The sequence below is a fragment of the Watersipora subatra genome, chromosome 7 (genome assembly GCF_963576615.1).
Source record: "Watersipora subatra chromosome 7, tzWatSuba1.1, whole genome shotgun sequence".
Lineage (NCBI taxonomy): Eukaryota > Metazoa > Bryozoa > Gymnolaemata > Cheilostomatida > Watersiporidae > Watersipora > Watersipora subatra.
Window position 1 is genome coordinate 2,545,143 of NC_088714.1, and position 16,240 is coordinate 2,561,382.

The 16,240-nt window shown below is 37.3% G+C and overlaps 1 protein-coding gene across 1 annotated transcript in view; it reads right to left on the reverse strand.

Moving 5' to 3' along the window:
- Window positions 1–1,327: 1,327 nt before the first annotated feature.
- Window positions 1,328–16,240, reverse strand: part of LOC137399716 (two pore calcium channel protein 1-like) — a 56,689-nt gene continuing 41,776 nt past the window's right edge. The window contains exons 11-20 of the mRNA XM_068085924.1: window positions 15,338–15,479; window positions 13,836–13,980; window positions 13,038–13,202; window positions 12,681–12,827; window positions 12,307–12,376; window positions 10,269–10,432; window positions 8,340–8,501; window positions 6,052–6,162; window positions 2,594–2,706; window positions 1,328–1,881 (exon numbers count right to left, since the gene is read on the reverse strand). Coding sequence (XP_067942025.1) covers window positions 1,751–1,881; window positions 2,594–2,706; window positions 6,052–6,162; window positions 8,340–8,501; window positions 10,269–10,432; window positions 12,307–12,376; window positions 12,681–12,827; window positions 13,038–13,202; window positions 13,836–13,980; window positions 15,338–15,479 — 1,350 coding nt within the window. The 3' untranslated portion in view covers window positions 1,328–1,750. The remainder of the gene's footprint in view (window positions 1,882–2,593; window positions 2,707–6,051; window positions 6,163–8,339; window positions 8,502–10,268; window positions 10,433–12,306; window positions 12,377–12,680; window positions 12,828–13,037; window positions 13,203–13,835; window positions 13,981–15,337; window positions 15,480–16,240) is intronic.

The following is a 16,240-nucleotide window of genomic DNA, read 5'->3' on the forward strand; positions in this document are numbered from 1 at the left end:
AACTTATGTTACTGGCAGTCAAATACATGGTTTCTTTCAATGGTTTATACTTCCTTTTCTAAGTAGATTGCTTCCATTCCTTATTTCTATTCATCCTTCTTTGCTTAGTCTTTCAGAGCCATTTTGTTCAGCTTTCTTCTTGATCTGGTACCTGTTGACTTTAGCCTCGGTGTTCATTTGGTCATCGAGAAGAAAATGGAAGGGAGATAGAGAGAGTCAACTATCAGCACTCACGCCACTCACCAGTTTGATTCTGCAACACACAGCGCTGATTTTCTGTCAATCCTCTTTCTTCTTACTAGTAGCAGACCTTTTACCGACTGTCTGAGTGCAGACGTTGTTTGCACTTACAGAATACTCAAACCAACACAAAATACTTTTTGGTTGACAGTATTATAAATACTGCTTGCAAATGTTATACTAGCTTTTGCCTTACTATTATCATGCAGTTGATAGAAAAAGGAAAGCTCGTTGCTGGCCAAGACAAGACAGGCAGATTTCAGTTTAGTAGCAGTGCTCTTACTAGACCAGTGCAATGCTTTGACAGTCGCAGCAAAAACATCCAGTAACTTGTATCAATACATTGAATTCTGAGGTCACAGTTGTGCAGTATCTTGGTACGAATTAGAATGTATACATTGACAGCATATCTCAAGTGCCAAACTGCGAAGGACATAGCAAAGTAACATTGCTGTTTTAATGTCTGCTGCATCAAAAAGCTGAGATATAGTATGGCAGCCATTGTATTATGTATTACTGCTGCCACAATTGGTAGGATTACCACCAAAATTGGAGATATGCAATGACCTAAAGTATGTTCTGCTCTTCCTAACGCTGATCTGTGTCATTTTGGTCAGGTTTAACACATTGGAAGCATATTCAAGTTAGTTTTTTTATCTTATAGGATTGCTAATTTTCTTACATTACCTATTTGCTGTAAGATCAATCACTGCTGGTGTGGCCGAGTTCTAAGACCAAGTATGGTCTGGCTTACTGAACCCACCAAAATTCTACCATGACAACACTGAAACTGCCTCCTGTGCAGCATTTGTAATAATGGTGCACCATATCTATAGCAATGTCATACAGCCTAGGTAATATACTATATGAAACACCTCTATATTTTTAACTCGAGAGAATTATGATTCTCAGACTAAATGAATTGTAGCACCAAGGAAAAGCACTTTTAGAAAAAGCAGATTCTAGAAAAGCACTTTCTTTTCTAGAACCCTGTTAATTGACAGATTGACATAATCTTCATTTTCCTCCGTCACGGAATCCACTGCTAAAATTTTCATTGGTTCAATTATGTAAAATACAACCACTCTTTCTAAACATACAGCTATTCAACTAATTAACTTAATTATATAGCCTGTGATCGATCAATCTTGCTTAAAGGAAAAATTATATTGCAACAAAAATCATGCGAGAATGTAATCAGTATTCAAGATGAAACAGCAACGTACTAGGTGTTAAGTATTTTAGTTGAAGTATTTATCAACAGTACCTAAATGTAAAATGATTTGTAAAGCACCAATAGATGAGCAATAGAATAAAATGACTAAAAACTTTGGCATCTGAACACATAAAAGTTTAAAGATATAAATAATTATGCGATGCTATTAGTGGTAGGACATATGATAACCATAAAACAAGAGCAAATAATGGCTTCAGTTTACGAAAGACTCAAGTGTGCTTGTTCTCCTAGGAGTCATCTCATCTTGTTCAAGTACGCCAGTGATTCTTAAGATCAGTCCACCACAGAGTCCAGGGTGTATTTCCTGGGAGGTTTTTCTTCATCCAAGTCCTTTAGGCCGATGTCCTCCGGGTCTAACTCATTCTCAAACATACGCTGCAGCAATGTTTCCACTTTCTTGCTACCTGCAATAGCCAACATGTGTGTGACAGCACCGGAATGCTTTACACGATAATGCAGGCCGACAACTCCTAATATGCTGAATATCTGTGAGAAAAAGCAAATGAAGATACATGTAGGTAGCTGCAAGACAGAACTTGTGAAATGCTTTTGTAATCATTAGTACGACTAACAGCGAACAACTATGATAAGCTTTGTTCCTCATCTAGGTGTTGGGTGAGGTTTTGCATACCACAGACTAAGAAGATTAGAAGATCTCACACTTATTATGTCGTTAAACTTGAAATTCATAAACTGTGGAACTTCTACTTACGAATGGAACGGGATGGGGGTGTTCTATCAATGATATACAGCCCCCAACGTGGGGGCTGTATATCATTGGTTCTATGTAGCACTACTAACGGGAAGCAAACAGACCAATGTACGAAAGGTCTTTCGTATTTAGAAATATCTTTCAAAGGTCGAGGCAAGACTTCTAGTAGTAAAAGATGTTTCACAACTTGCAAACTTCACATGTAGAGATTTTTTGTAATTAGAGGTTCTACAATATATCAATGCTTTTAATGAAATTATTATTTACCAAAGTTGCATAACATCAGATCAAAAGGCCATTTCATCTACACTATAAAATATTCTGTGGTCCTAAAGCATGAGCGCAGCCAAATGTAAGTCTAGGAAACCTGTACTTTTTCTGGCATATGTGAAACCTGTACTTACTCTGGCGTATGTGAAACCTGGTGCCTTCTTCTGGTAAGACCTCCATCTCCATGTCATCCAAAATAGATTCTTTTTGGGCCTGTGTCTTACCTGGAACCTCTAACTTCTTTTGCCTGAAATACATGTCTGAGACATTGTGAATCTCAGGATTAGGAATGAGGCTGAACTCATGCTCATTGTTATCAAGTAGTAGCATGTGATGACAACTAGTAGCATGTGATGACAACTAGTAGCATGTGCTGACAACTAATAGCATGTGATGACAACAAGTACCATGTGATGACAACTAGTAGCATGTGATGACAACTAGTACCATGTGATGACAACTAGTAGCATGTGATGACAACTAGTAGCATGTGATGACAACTAATAGCATGTGATGACAACTAGTAGCATGTGATGACAACTAGTAACATGTGATGACAACTAAAAGCATGTGATGACAACTAGTAGCATGTGATGACAACTAGTAGCATGTGATGACAACTAGTACCATGTGATGACAACTAGTACCATGTGATGACAACTAGAAGCATGTGATGACAACTAGTAGTATGTGATGACAACTAGTACCATGTGATGACAACTAGTACCATGTGATGACAACTAGTAGTATGTGATGACAACTAGTACCATGTGATGACAACTAGTAGCATGTGATGACAACTAGTAGGGTGTGATGACAACTAGAAGCATGTGATGACAACTAGTACCATGTGATGACAACTAGTACCATGTGATGACAACTAGTAGTATGTGATGACAACTAGTACCATGTGATGACAACTAGTACCATGTGATGACAACTAGTAGGGTGTGATGACAACTAGAACCATGTGATGACAACTAGTACCATGTGATGACAACTAGTAGCATGTGATGACAACTAGAAGCATGTGATGACAACTAGTAGCATATGATGACAACTAGTACCATGTGATGACAACTAGAAGCATGTGATGACAACTAGTACCATGTGATGACAACTAGTAGCATGTGATGACAACTAGTAGCATGTGATGACAACTAGTAGCATGTGATGACAACTAGTAGCATGTGATGACAACTAGTAGCATGTGATGACAACTAGTAGCATGTGATGACAACTAGTAGCATGTGATGACAACTAGTAGCATGTGATGACAACTAGTAGCATGTGATGACAACTAGAAGCATGTGATGACAACTAGTACCATGTGATGACAACTAGAAGCATGTGATGACAACTAGTAGCATGTGATGACAACTAGTAACATGTGATGACAACTAGAAGCATGTGATGACAACTAGTACCATGTGATGACAACTAGTACCATGTGATGACAACTAGTAGCATGTGATGACAACTAAAAGCATGTGATGACAACTAGTACCATGTGATGACAACTAGTAGCATGTGATGACAACTAGTACCATGTGATGACAACTAGTACCATGTGATGACAACTAGTAGCATGTGATGACAACTAGTAGCATGTGATGACAACTAGTAGCATGTGATGACAACTAGTACCATGTGATGACAACTAGTAGCATGTGATGACAACTAGTAGCATGTGATGACAACTAATAGCATGTGATGACAACTAGTAGCATGTGATGACAACTAGTAACATGTGATGACAACTAAAAGCATGTGATGACAACTAGTACCATGTGATGACAACTAGTAGCATGTGATGACAACTAGTACCATGTGATGACAACTAGTACCATGTGATGACAACTAGAAGCATGTGATGACAACTAGTAGTATGTGATGACAACTAGTACCATGTGATGACAACTAGTACCATGTGATGACAACTAGTAGTATGTGATGACAACTAGAAGCATGTGATGACAACTAGTAACATGTGATGACAACTAGAAGCATGTGATGACAACTAGTACCATGTGATGACAACTAGTACCATGTGATGACAACTAGAAGCATGTGATGACAACTAGTACCATGTGATGACAACTAGTAGCATGTGATGACAACTAGTAACATGTGATGACAACTAGAAGCATGTGATGACAACTAGTACCATGTGATGACAACTAGTACCATGTGATGACAACTAGTAGCATGTGATGACAACTAAAAGCATGTGATGACAACTAGTACCATGTGATGACAACTAGTAGCATGTGATGACAACTAGTACCATGTGATGACAACTAGTACCATGTGATGACAACTAGTAGCATGTGATGACAACTAGTAGCATGTGATGACAACTAGTAGCATGTGATGACAACTAGTACCATGTGATGACAACTAGTAGCATGTGATGACAACTAGTAGCATGTGATGACAACTAATAGCATGTGATGACAACTAGTAGCATGTGATGACAACTAGTAACATGTGATGACAACTAAAAGCATGTGATGACAACTAGTACCATGTGATGACAACTAGTAGCATGTGATGACAACTAGTACCATGTGATGACAACTAGTACCATGTGATGACAACTAGAAGCATGTGATGACAACTAGTAGTATGTGATGACAACTAGTACCATGTGATGACAACTAGTAGTATGTGATGACAACTAGTACCATGTGATGACAACTAGTAGCATGTGATGACAACTAGTAGGGTGTGATGACAACTAGAAGCATGTGATGACAACTAGTACCATGTGATGACAACTAGTACCATGTGATGACAACTAGTAGTATGTGATGACAACTAGTACCATGTGATGACAACTAGTACCATGTGATGACAACTAGTAGGGTGTGATGACAACTAGAACCATGTGATGACAACTAGTACCATGTGATGACAACTAGTAGCATGTGATGACAACTAGAAGCATGTGATGACAACTAGTAGCATATGATGACAACTAGTACCATGTGATGACAACTAGAAGCATGTGATGACAACTAGTACCATGTGATGACAACTAGTAGCATGTGATGACAACTAGTAGCATGTGATGACAACTAGTAGCATGTGATGACAACTAGTAGCATGTGATGACAACTAGTAGCATGTGATGACAACTAGTAGCATGTGATGACAACTAGTAGCATGTGATGACAACTAGTAGCATGTGATGACAACTAGTAGCATGTGATGACAACTAGAAGCATGTGATGACAACTAGTACCATGTGATGACAACTAGAAGCATGTGATGACAACTAGTAGCATGTGATGACAACTAGTAACATGTGATGACAACTAGAAGCATGTGATGACAACTAGTACCATGTGATGACAACTAGTACCATGTGATGACAACTAGTAGCATGTGATGACAACTAGTACCATGTGATGACAACTAGTAGCATGTGATGACAACTAGTAGCATGTGATGACAGCTGGTCTCTTTAATGTTTGAAGTATTTTTGTTGAGTCGATGAAAAGTCAGTAATCATTAATGTACAGCAATGTACATAACAAATGTATAACAATTGTATAAAATTTGTATAATAAGCACTCTGTGAACATACCCGAGCGCATAGCCAAGTTTCAGGATCCTCTCTTCAAATTGACTCTCAAATTTACTCTTTGACAGGGAATACTCTAGCAGGAATGCCTCAAGGATGAACGCAATGAAGATACTAAAATATAGAGCTCTCTACTTACTTCTGATGCTTTGACATATATAACAATAACTACTGTTGCCCTCTGATCTACATATACAGTCAGACCTCACTTTTTAATCATAATCCACTTCAGAAGGCTGTTTGAAACAATGCTGCTGCGATTTGTTCAAAATCTGAAAAAAAATTTCTTTAAAAATAATTTTAATTCGTTCCAAGCCGAGAAAACAACTTTTTATATACATTTTTTACTATTTTACACCATAAACTGTATATAACAGGTAATATGTAAATTACAGTGACTGTCTCATAAAAATCTAATAGTAGACTAGACTAAGGAATGTACTGTACAGCTGTATCTGTAGCAACTTGTACCCCAGCCTCGAGTCTTGTGTACTGTACGCGATGGTTGGCCAACACAAAGTAGCAATGGTTAACCAACACACAGTAGCAATAGTTAGCCAACACAAAGGTTATGATCTATAATATTCTAACGAAAGAGTACAGTAACATTCCCTGGCAGAGATCGTGTGAAATAAAAAAACCACAGCAGAAATGTATTTTTGTTTTTTATTTTACCAACTGTAACATAAAAAAATTTGAGTACGGTAACATATGGTCGAAAGTCAATTTTTTTGGGTCGTCAGAAGCGCCAATATCGTGAATTTTCTGGCTTAAATTTGATTTGATTGAGACCAGAAGCATCCGCAAATTGAGGCATGACTGTACATTACAATATCTGACTGTATTATATTGGATCAATATAGAAACGACCAATGCTATACTCCACCCAATACATTTTTAAACAACAATTAAGTTTTGCATCTATCATATCATGATGATAACAGGAATAATTTATATTCTCATGTTATCATCTACCATGGTAATGGCTCACAAACAACAGAGGCCTCCATAAGTCTAACCATAACTAAAAATTATAGTATATCTTCATTTTAAATATTTAAATTTAACAAACACTCGAAAATAAATTTTACAATCAGACTGCAAGGTGTAAACAATTTTTCGACCAAGTCAGCAGGGCTCTAGTTGCGCTGAGTAAAACTCTGTTAGAATAGCAGAGTTTCTGATCTTTTGTTAGTGTGCAGCAATCAACTTCTTTGCCCACCCATGTTATACCATGAGTAGCTTTATTATTACATGTATGGACAACTCCAGTCTATGAAACAAGGTCGCATGACAAGAAGCTTTAGTTAACTAGCTAACTAGTATAACCTTTCCTTAAAGGTTGACTTGCAACAAAATTCACATTACAGTTATTTGGTATCAAAAGATTCACCATGTCTTACTCTGTTGTGTTGTAAGTGCCAAATATGTGGAAATGTGATTACAGGCTCTTAAAAGCTCGAAAACGAAAAGCCGCCGTAGATTGGAATCTCTTTATGTCAATGATGTAGTCACGAAATTTGGTTATCGTCTTGTCACGTATGTTCTCACGTGAATTGAAAGGCCAATACAAAGCTCAATATAAAACTTATCGTAGTACTAGTTTATGACAAACACTTCGGGTTTTACCGAAGACCCCGTATCAAATATAGATGTTCGCTACTTTACAGTTTTGTTTCGGCCTGGTCTAATCGGCAAGTCATAATCTGATCATGTGACCCAATACTTCGTAAATAATTTTTGCAGCACTTTTCGATTATCACAGGTGACCAACAGGCTCGTCATGATTATCAGACAATGATATGTACTCCTTCGAGGTAAAGTTAAAAAGTCAAATGAATTTTTACGGTAAGTTATAAGATATCACTGCTAAAAGTGACAGCATTACAATGACGATAAAACAGACGCGTAAGAACAATAGACATGGTTTTATTGAATGCGTGAAGTATATTTGTGAAAATATTTCGACGAATAAGGTTGCATGAAAGTGTAAACAGAAACCATCTCTCACAAATGCGTCACATTTGAGCAGTTTTGGAAAGAGAATCCAAACTACGGCGGTCTCGCGTGGCTGTGATTAACTGTTCGTTTTTGAGTTTTTAAGAGCTTGTAATCACATTTCCACATATTTGGCACCTACAACACAACAGAGTAAGACATGGTGAATCTTATGATACCAAATAACTGTAATGTGAATTTTGTTGCAAGTCAACCTTTAAAAACTTCAACAATTCAGCAGCTAAGCCTGAGCTCTACCAGAAAGTGGTACATGAATTGATGAGGCTACTTACTTCATGATGAGCACCACTACAACGAGGTGAAATATCAGGAAGTAGAGTTTGACAACCGGATGAGTGACCTTGACAAAGCCAGAGGTCAGTACATGCCATTGATTGACCACTGTCAGCTCTGTTAGGACCACCATAGCTTTAGCGATGTCGTTGAAGTTGTTACTAAAATATTAAACATTGATTGCCTATTAAAAGCAGGCGCAGAAAGTTTTGCAACATATGAATGCAGATATAATTATAGTTGAAATCTGTAAATGTTGTTAGACCTATATATATGGTAAAGCAAACATAAACAAATAACACAATGCTACCCACACATGTATAGACGCAACTGCACTTACGATATCGGTGACAGAATATGGAGAGTGCAGCATGTTTATGCTAAGCATGGTGTATAGGACAAAGATATTTTACTGGAACTACGTTACTACCGTTACTAGGTTTTTGGAATCTGTGGCGATTCACTGTAACCAATAAACACAGAGCGGAGTAACATGATTCACTCAATGTATTGCGTGCTGGAAGAACTTAGTACTGCTATAATTTCTAAAGATCGCATTTTCCCAGAAGCCAAATGTTCCTGGGGTTTTATTACTCATGCAACATGTACATGTTGAAATTGCATGCAACCTCAAGTTGCATGCAAACTCATGCAACATGTTTAAATTTCATTAGAAAGTAGCGGCCTTTTTCCATCATTTAAGATTGTTGTTGGTGTTTGAGTCGATCTGACTGTCAGGATGTTTTCAGATTAAAATCAACAAAACGTTCCAAAATACGTGCCAAGATGACAGCACTAGTTGCACGGCTGCTTGTCATTGATACTGTCAAAGGCCTTCGAGTTGCAACATTACGTGTCACTACTGTCTTTTATATTTAGTTCTGTCCAAATTTGAAGTAACTTGTTAAGAACACCAGAACTATCAAGCTGGAAACATATGTCAATATATGTCACATAATAAAAAGCTCGTGTAATAATATAAACATTCAACATTTGTTTTTATATTATAAAACATAAAATATAGGTGCAAATTGATGTAGATTAAAGTGAAACATTGAATATCCTAATTCACTTTCCCAATCTGGGTACTGAGGGGTTAATAATTGTGAAGGCACATTTCTAATCAGATAAATCAAGGCATATTTATGTGAAAAACGAAAGTTGTAAGATTGTGAATTTAGCCTGTTGCTTGAAGCTTGTGATTAAATAAGCCATGGATAGCGCATGAAGCTCTGGCTGTCTGCTCTTATAACTCTTTCCTTACCCTAGAAATTTTTTTATGTTACCGAATACTGGTCTAATTATAGTAAAGGTTATTCTGCCATTCTGAACGATAATCGATTAGCGGGTACAGTACAGTGTCGGTAGTAGAGCGTCGGTAGTGAGAGCGTCGGTAGTAGAGCGTCGGTAGTAAAGCGTCGGTAGTGAGAGCGTCGGTAGTGAGAGCGTCGGTAGTAGAGCGTCGGTAGTGAGAGCGTCGGTAGTGAGAGCGTCGGTAGTGAGAGCGTCGGTAGTAGAGCGTCGGTAGTAGAGCGTCGGTAGTAGAGCGTCGGTAGTAGAGCGTCGGTAGTAGAGCGTCGGTAGTAGAGCGTCGGTAGTAGAGCGTCGGTAGTAGAGCGTCGGTAGTAGAGCGTCGGTAGTAGGGCGTCGGTAGTAGAGCGTCGGTAGTAGAGCGTCGGTAGTAGAGCGTCGGTCTACTACAGCGAGTATCACGAGGGGTATTTTATGGAGAACTTTAATTACCGCAGAAATTATTTTTTTAGTGTGACAGAAGAAGACAATCACAGTTTCACAAGTACAAATATAGATAGCCTAGAATAACAGTGTGATGCTAGAATCATTTTAGTCTTGTAGTAAAAAGTGTTCTACAGTTAGTTGCATGTAGGCAGAAATAAAAAGGGGAACATGTTCATGAAGCCGAGCAGCACCTGCAATAACGATCCATCCAGAACTCAGAACCGTTGAGGGCAGCATTTCCACAGAAGTACTCATCTGGCTGGAGTTTATCCAGCTCGTAAGTTTGGTCACCAAAATATCTTATCCTGGTGTGAAATATCTCCATGCCTACGATGGCAAATGTGTAGTAAAATATCTACAAAGAACAAGTGGGTTGGCAAGAGGAGGTAATGGCAGGACAGACGCTACCATCATGGTTGAACTGATCTCTCTAAGGATATACCAGACAGCTTTGGATGATATGATTGTATAATATATCTGAACGTCATAAAATTATTTTCCAATTTTGAGACAATATTATTGCTAAATGCTAGAAATATGAATAAATAAATTTTGTTCCGATGCCTTTATTTGCCATCAAATAGATGATTGTCAGCATTAGTTGAAGTAGTGATAGCCCAATTCTAAATATGCCAGTTGATTAAGAGATCACTTCAATTCCAGAGCTTTAGTATAGAGTAACTAAAATAACCATGCATTTATTTGTTCATATTTATGCAAAAGGTCGAATAATTATATTTAAATAGTGCTTTCTGTGAATGATTGTAAAAACTCTAATCATTGTGACACATCGAATTCACGTTATGAATAAAACAAGAGTGGTAATTTAACTTTTAGCTGCGGTCCTAAGGTATGAATGGCAAAGGCGGAATTCATCAAATATTTACATCTGAGTGATAAAACTTGCCGTTTACTATATTTGCATGTGTTCATGCTGTTACTATGATCAATAATATATTTCTTAAAAATATCACAAGTTTCAAAACTTTAAAATGATTGGCTGATACCGACACACTTAACATCCATATTGACACCAAGAACGAGGCATCTTTGACTTAAAATACTCGCAGACACCTGCAGTAACAAGCTGTAATGTACAGACTTTCTGTTTTAAATTTGAAACTTGCTTACACTCATTTACAAGACTGAGAACCTAAATTATATACGGTCATTTATCTCCTCCGGCGCTATTACCACTTCCTAGTACCACTTTACCAGAAGCATCACACATTCACCAGACATCGAGACAAACTCATCGGCTGGTTAGAGTCAAAACACAAATTATTAGGTTCATGTGCATATGTCTATGACATACAACGCATACCTTGTTGTATGCCATAGCAAGCCAGTGCCAATATGACTTGACAAGATTTTACAACTTGACATGAAAAACGGTTTTTGAAGATGAACTCACACAAAATTTTAGTAGATTTTATCAGAGAGTATCTGGTATTTTCTATCAATTGTGATTGTTTTTGATGTTTTAGGTGATCTGACTGCCAGGATGTTTCAAGATTAAATTGACAAAAGTTTAAAAGTTATTCAAGACAAAAAATAAAAGTTTATCACTGTAAAAACCCTCAGAGGAACAATGCCCGCGAAGTGACATCACTAGTTGCTATCGCTACTACAGTTGATATCGGCTATTGCATTCAAGTAGCAGTGTTACGCGTCTCTGTTCCGTTAGCCTCTTTGTAACTATAGACGTCATAATTGTCATATAGATGTCAACTATAGACATTCGCTTGATCTGAGCAGTCTAACTGCAATCAAGTTTTATGAATTTTAATCGTGAAACATCCTGACATTCAGATCACCTCAAACACCAAAAACAATCGCAAATGATAGAAAAATACTGATACTTTCTGATAAAATCTACTAAAAAGCTGTGCAAGTTCATCTCTAATCCCGACAATATAAGGAACTATGATTCCTGTTAATTAATTATTATGTTAAATAACAATTGTTATAATAAATGTTGATGACTTAATACCAAGACAATTTTGAACAAGAGACGGGGACTGACCAAGAACAGTGACATGCAATGTTTGCAACGTAACTCTGATGAACTCCAAAGGAAATAGAGTGATGCTGTTCATATGAAAACTAGAATGCTGTTTCCAACTAGTACTGGTTGAAGTAACACTGAACATCTAAAACTGCTACCATATTAAAAGCTATCGATCAAAAGAAAGAAACCATTGCTATTAAATTTTACGTGATACTTACAAAGACAACTCCGCCGTATATGATGATAGAAGGGCCTATATTCTTTAGGGTCATGACCACTATCTTAAACCTAAAACCAATAACACTTAAATCAGCAGATTTTGAGAAAGACTCGAGAGAAAATCAGTGCCAGCAGTTGAAGGTTACACATCATGACCTTAGCAGCAAAACATGTATGCTGTGTGAAATTCAACCGAACGTTCCCTAAATTTTACCAAAACTTCTCACTTAGAGTAAATGCAATCATTCAAATTTCTGAGTGATGGGTATTTTAAAACAGTCTGGTTAATAGAGAGTTGTCCTCTACCAACGACAGTTGGAGAGCACCTATGAAACTGCCTAGATGTGAGATTATGTGAGCAGAACGTGAGTACCTGTCAAAACCATTCACTATCTTGACAAGGCGAAGTACTCTTATTACAAGAATAAAATCGAGTGTTTCTCCTTCTAACTTCTGTTCTTTGTCTGCTGCTTCTACGCTGGTTACTATCATTGCTCCTCCGATGACCAGCACATCAAAACTAAAGAATAGATGTTGCTATTAGAATGCTGTTGTGATGAAGATCTCTGTTTAGCACCTGGTCACAGAAGGAGTTTCTGATGTACATCTAATTCTCATGAGAAAAGACCTTTCAGTGAGCCATTAAAGTCAGTTATCGCATCAAGTGTAGGAGAGCTAATATATATACAGAGAATAGCTTGTTTACAATGTATTCCGTATGAACTCTTACATGTTCCAGAGCTGTGATACGAATCTTACAGGGCCATAGACATAGAGCTTGAGTAGAATTTCCAAAGTAAACAAAGCTAGGAAGAACCACTCTGCCTCTGTGATATCCAAGGCTATAAACACTGCATTCACCGTTATGGCAAAGTCAAAGAAATATCTGAAAAATCTAAAAACAGAAGACAGAACAAAAGTAAACTTCAACAAAACTAACAATGAAATAAAACTGAAATTGAAAGAGGAGTGATAGTTCAACCAATAAATAGTCCACAGATTGAGGTTGAGTGCTATGAATGGAAGTGAGAGGATAGACTAGGATGGAGGGACAGACTTTGAATGGAGAGTCTGTATAACTGAACTTGAGAACAAATTCTAGAACTACAATTGTTAATTAACTAAATTAATAAATTAAAGATCAATTTAAAAAATCAAATTTTAACTAAGCAAGACACATGGAAAAGTTTTTCACGGGAAGAATTAATAGTTTCGACGTGCATGTGACAACTTATTCACAACTAAAGAGAGCATTTAGCTACCATCACCATCAAATGTCGATGATATGAACAGCGACAAGTGATAATTCTTATGCGAGCATAGCACAATCATCTCTAAATGGTAGATTAGGCTGCCTGTAACTCTAGCTGCCAGCTGAATACTAACAAGTCAAACAGATAAGCAAAATCAACTGATATTTCGATGGGATTAAATGCAGTGAAATAATTTTTTGTTCGCCGAAAATTCTCTAAATGGAGTTCAAACTTTGAAAACATGTTTCCGAAGCTGATAGCGAGTATAACCTTACTTGTGCAACACAACGATTCTAATGAACTTGCTGCCAGTATTGTTGAAGAATTTAGGAAAGAGCTTATCCCAGAGAATCATTCGATCTTTCACTTCTGTCAGCGGAACATTCAGAAGGTCAGCACTTGTTAGAAATTCTGCTTTGGCTAAAATCCGATGACATGTTTTGAGTTTACCAGATATTAATATTGTAAATAAAGTTGATTCATGATTGGCATTTCTATAAAACAGTGATACTGAAATAGCTTCAGCCTTATCACGTTAGTAGAGTGAAACTGACTTTAAATAAAACCCTGCAAACACCTGTTCGAGCCTGTCAACTGTGAGGGTTAAGTACACTGCTATCTAAATGAAACCCATGTCTGCGATGCAATCAGACTTGCATAGATGTTAAAATGACAATATTGGAACTGATTTGCTGCATTAGCCCATAAAAGTAATGCAAAACCAAATAAGAAACAATGCGTTGCGGTACTAGAGAGTTATCTCCTGTCGTAACACTAACAGCTCTAACATCATTCATAGTTCAAGGAAGGAGCTCAAAGTTATAGATAGATACAATACAAAAACAAACAGCAGTGTGGGCAGATAGCCATAGTATAGCCATAGCTGATAGCCTTGGACACACTAGCCCATAATAAGGCAGGTTTTACCCAAATCTTGAACGACCAATAAAATTTAAAATCTGTCTTAATGACCGACTAAAAATGTGTCGAAAAATTGGCTGCACTGTAATATGAACTTGGTTTAATTTGCAGATGTCTATTCAGCCATGACAGGCAATCATAACAAGCCCAGCAGACGGGTCTAATTTCTCACACGGAATGAACTTGGTTTTATTTTGTAAACATAAATATAAATTATATCATGGTTTTTGTAAAGCACTAATATTAAGCACTACTGATAAGAATATTAGATGTATTCACAAGCATGATGTCCATCGTCAGTGTAAATCGGTTGAAGTAATTGCAACAAATATAGGTCATGACGAATATCAGCTGACAACTAATGTTAGATTGTAGACTCGTGTACACACTGCTTTGGGAGCCACAGGCATAGACAGGAGCCACAAACATAGGATACATAGACAGAAACATTGTTTGCAAAGACCGAATATGACAGTGAAGTAGAAGTATCGAAAAATAATATTTTTCCTTTTGATGTAAAAACATCTGAAAAAACAACTAACAAATTTGATCCAATCAATTTAAATACAAAAATAAATAAACTATATTTATAGTCTAGGCTACGATAGGTCAACTATACGAGAGACACTATTACCACAATGTAGCCTCTTTGTACAAAGACATTGAAAGACATCGAGACACATGCACTGCTTGTTGAGAGTTGTTACACGCTAGAAAAGTTAGTTTACACGCAAAACTATTTGCATTTTACATCACTATGACAAAGGGACTACGAACAGCAAAGACCATACTGTCAGATAATCGCTTAGGAATAAAGAAGATATTTTTTATTGCATATAAGGCATATTCTACTTACTAATTCTGTTGTCAAGATCACTGTCCATCACCTGGAACAACATTGTTACCTGCTCAGCACTCTGCTTAGGTTTCACCATCTTCATGAGCTTAAACCATGTGGTGAGACTCAGATGGTAGCCAGGCTTGTCTTTGTTTTTCTCCTGCAATCAGTTAGGTTTGAGACTCGACACAGCATAAACCAGCAATACCTCTGTTGTCACTTAATACACTTAACATCAAGCACAAGCACCTAGTGTCACTTACCATCAAGCACCAGCAACTAGTGTCCCTTAACATCAAGCACCAGCACCTAGTGTCACCTACCAACAAGCACCAGCAACTGGTGTCACTTAATATCAAGCACCAGCAACTAGTGTCACGTTACATCAACCATCAGCACCAAGTGTCGTTACATCAAGCACCAGCACCTAGTGTCACGTATCATCATGCCCCAAAACCTAATTTCACTTGACATCAAGTACCATCACCTATTGACATTTAACATCCAGTGCCATCACCTAAAGTTTTTTAACATCGTGTACCGACACCTATTGACAGCCACCATCAAGCATCAACACCTCTTGATAGTCAACATCGAGTGCTAACACTCATCTATTAATATATAGCATATATTTCTCAAAATTGGTCTTATGTGTATTCATCGTTTTGATTGTCTAGCTATAGCTATTATTTTAGCATTACGCCCACACATTACGATGCCCCTGTTAGGAATTTTTAATCTAAGTCGTTATCATATTCGATACACCATAACCACGCTTTAATTATTTTAGCAATACGCCGACACGTTACAATGCCCCTGTTAAGAAATTTTTTTTCGTAAGGTTCAATTACTATATATGGGGTCAAGGCCAAATCTTCTCATAGGGAAATTTATGAAACGAGATTCGACATTCTCTCTCTG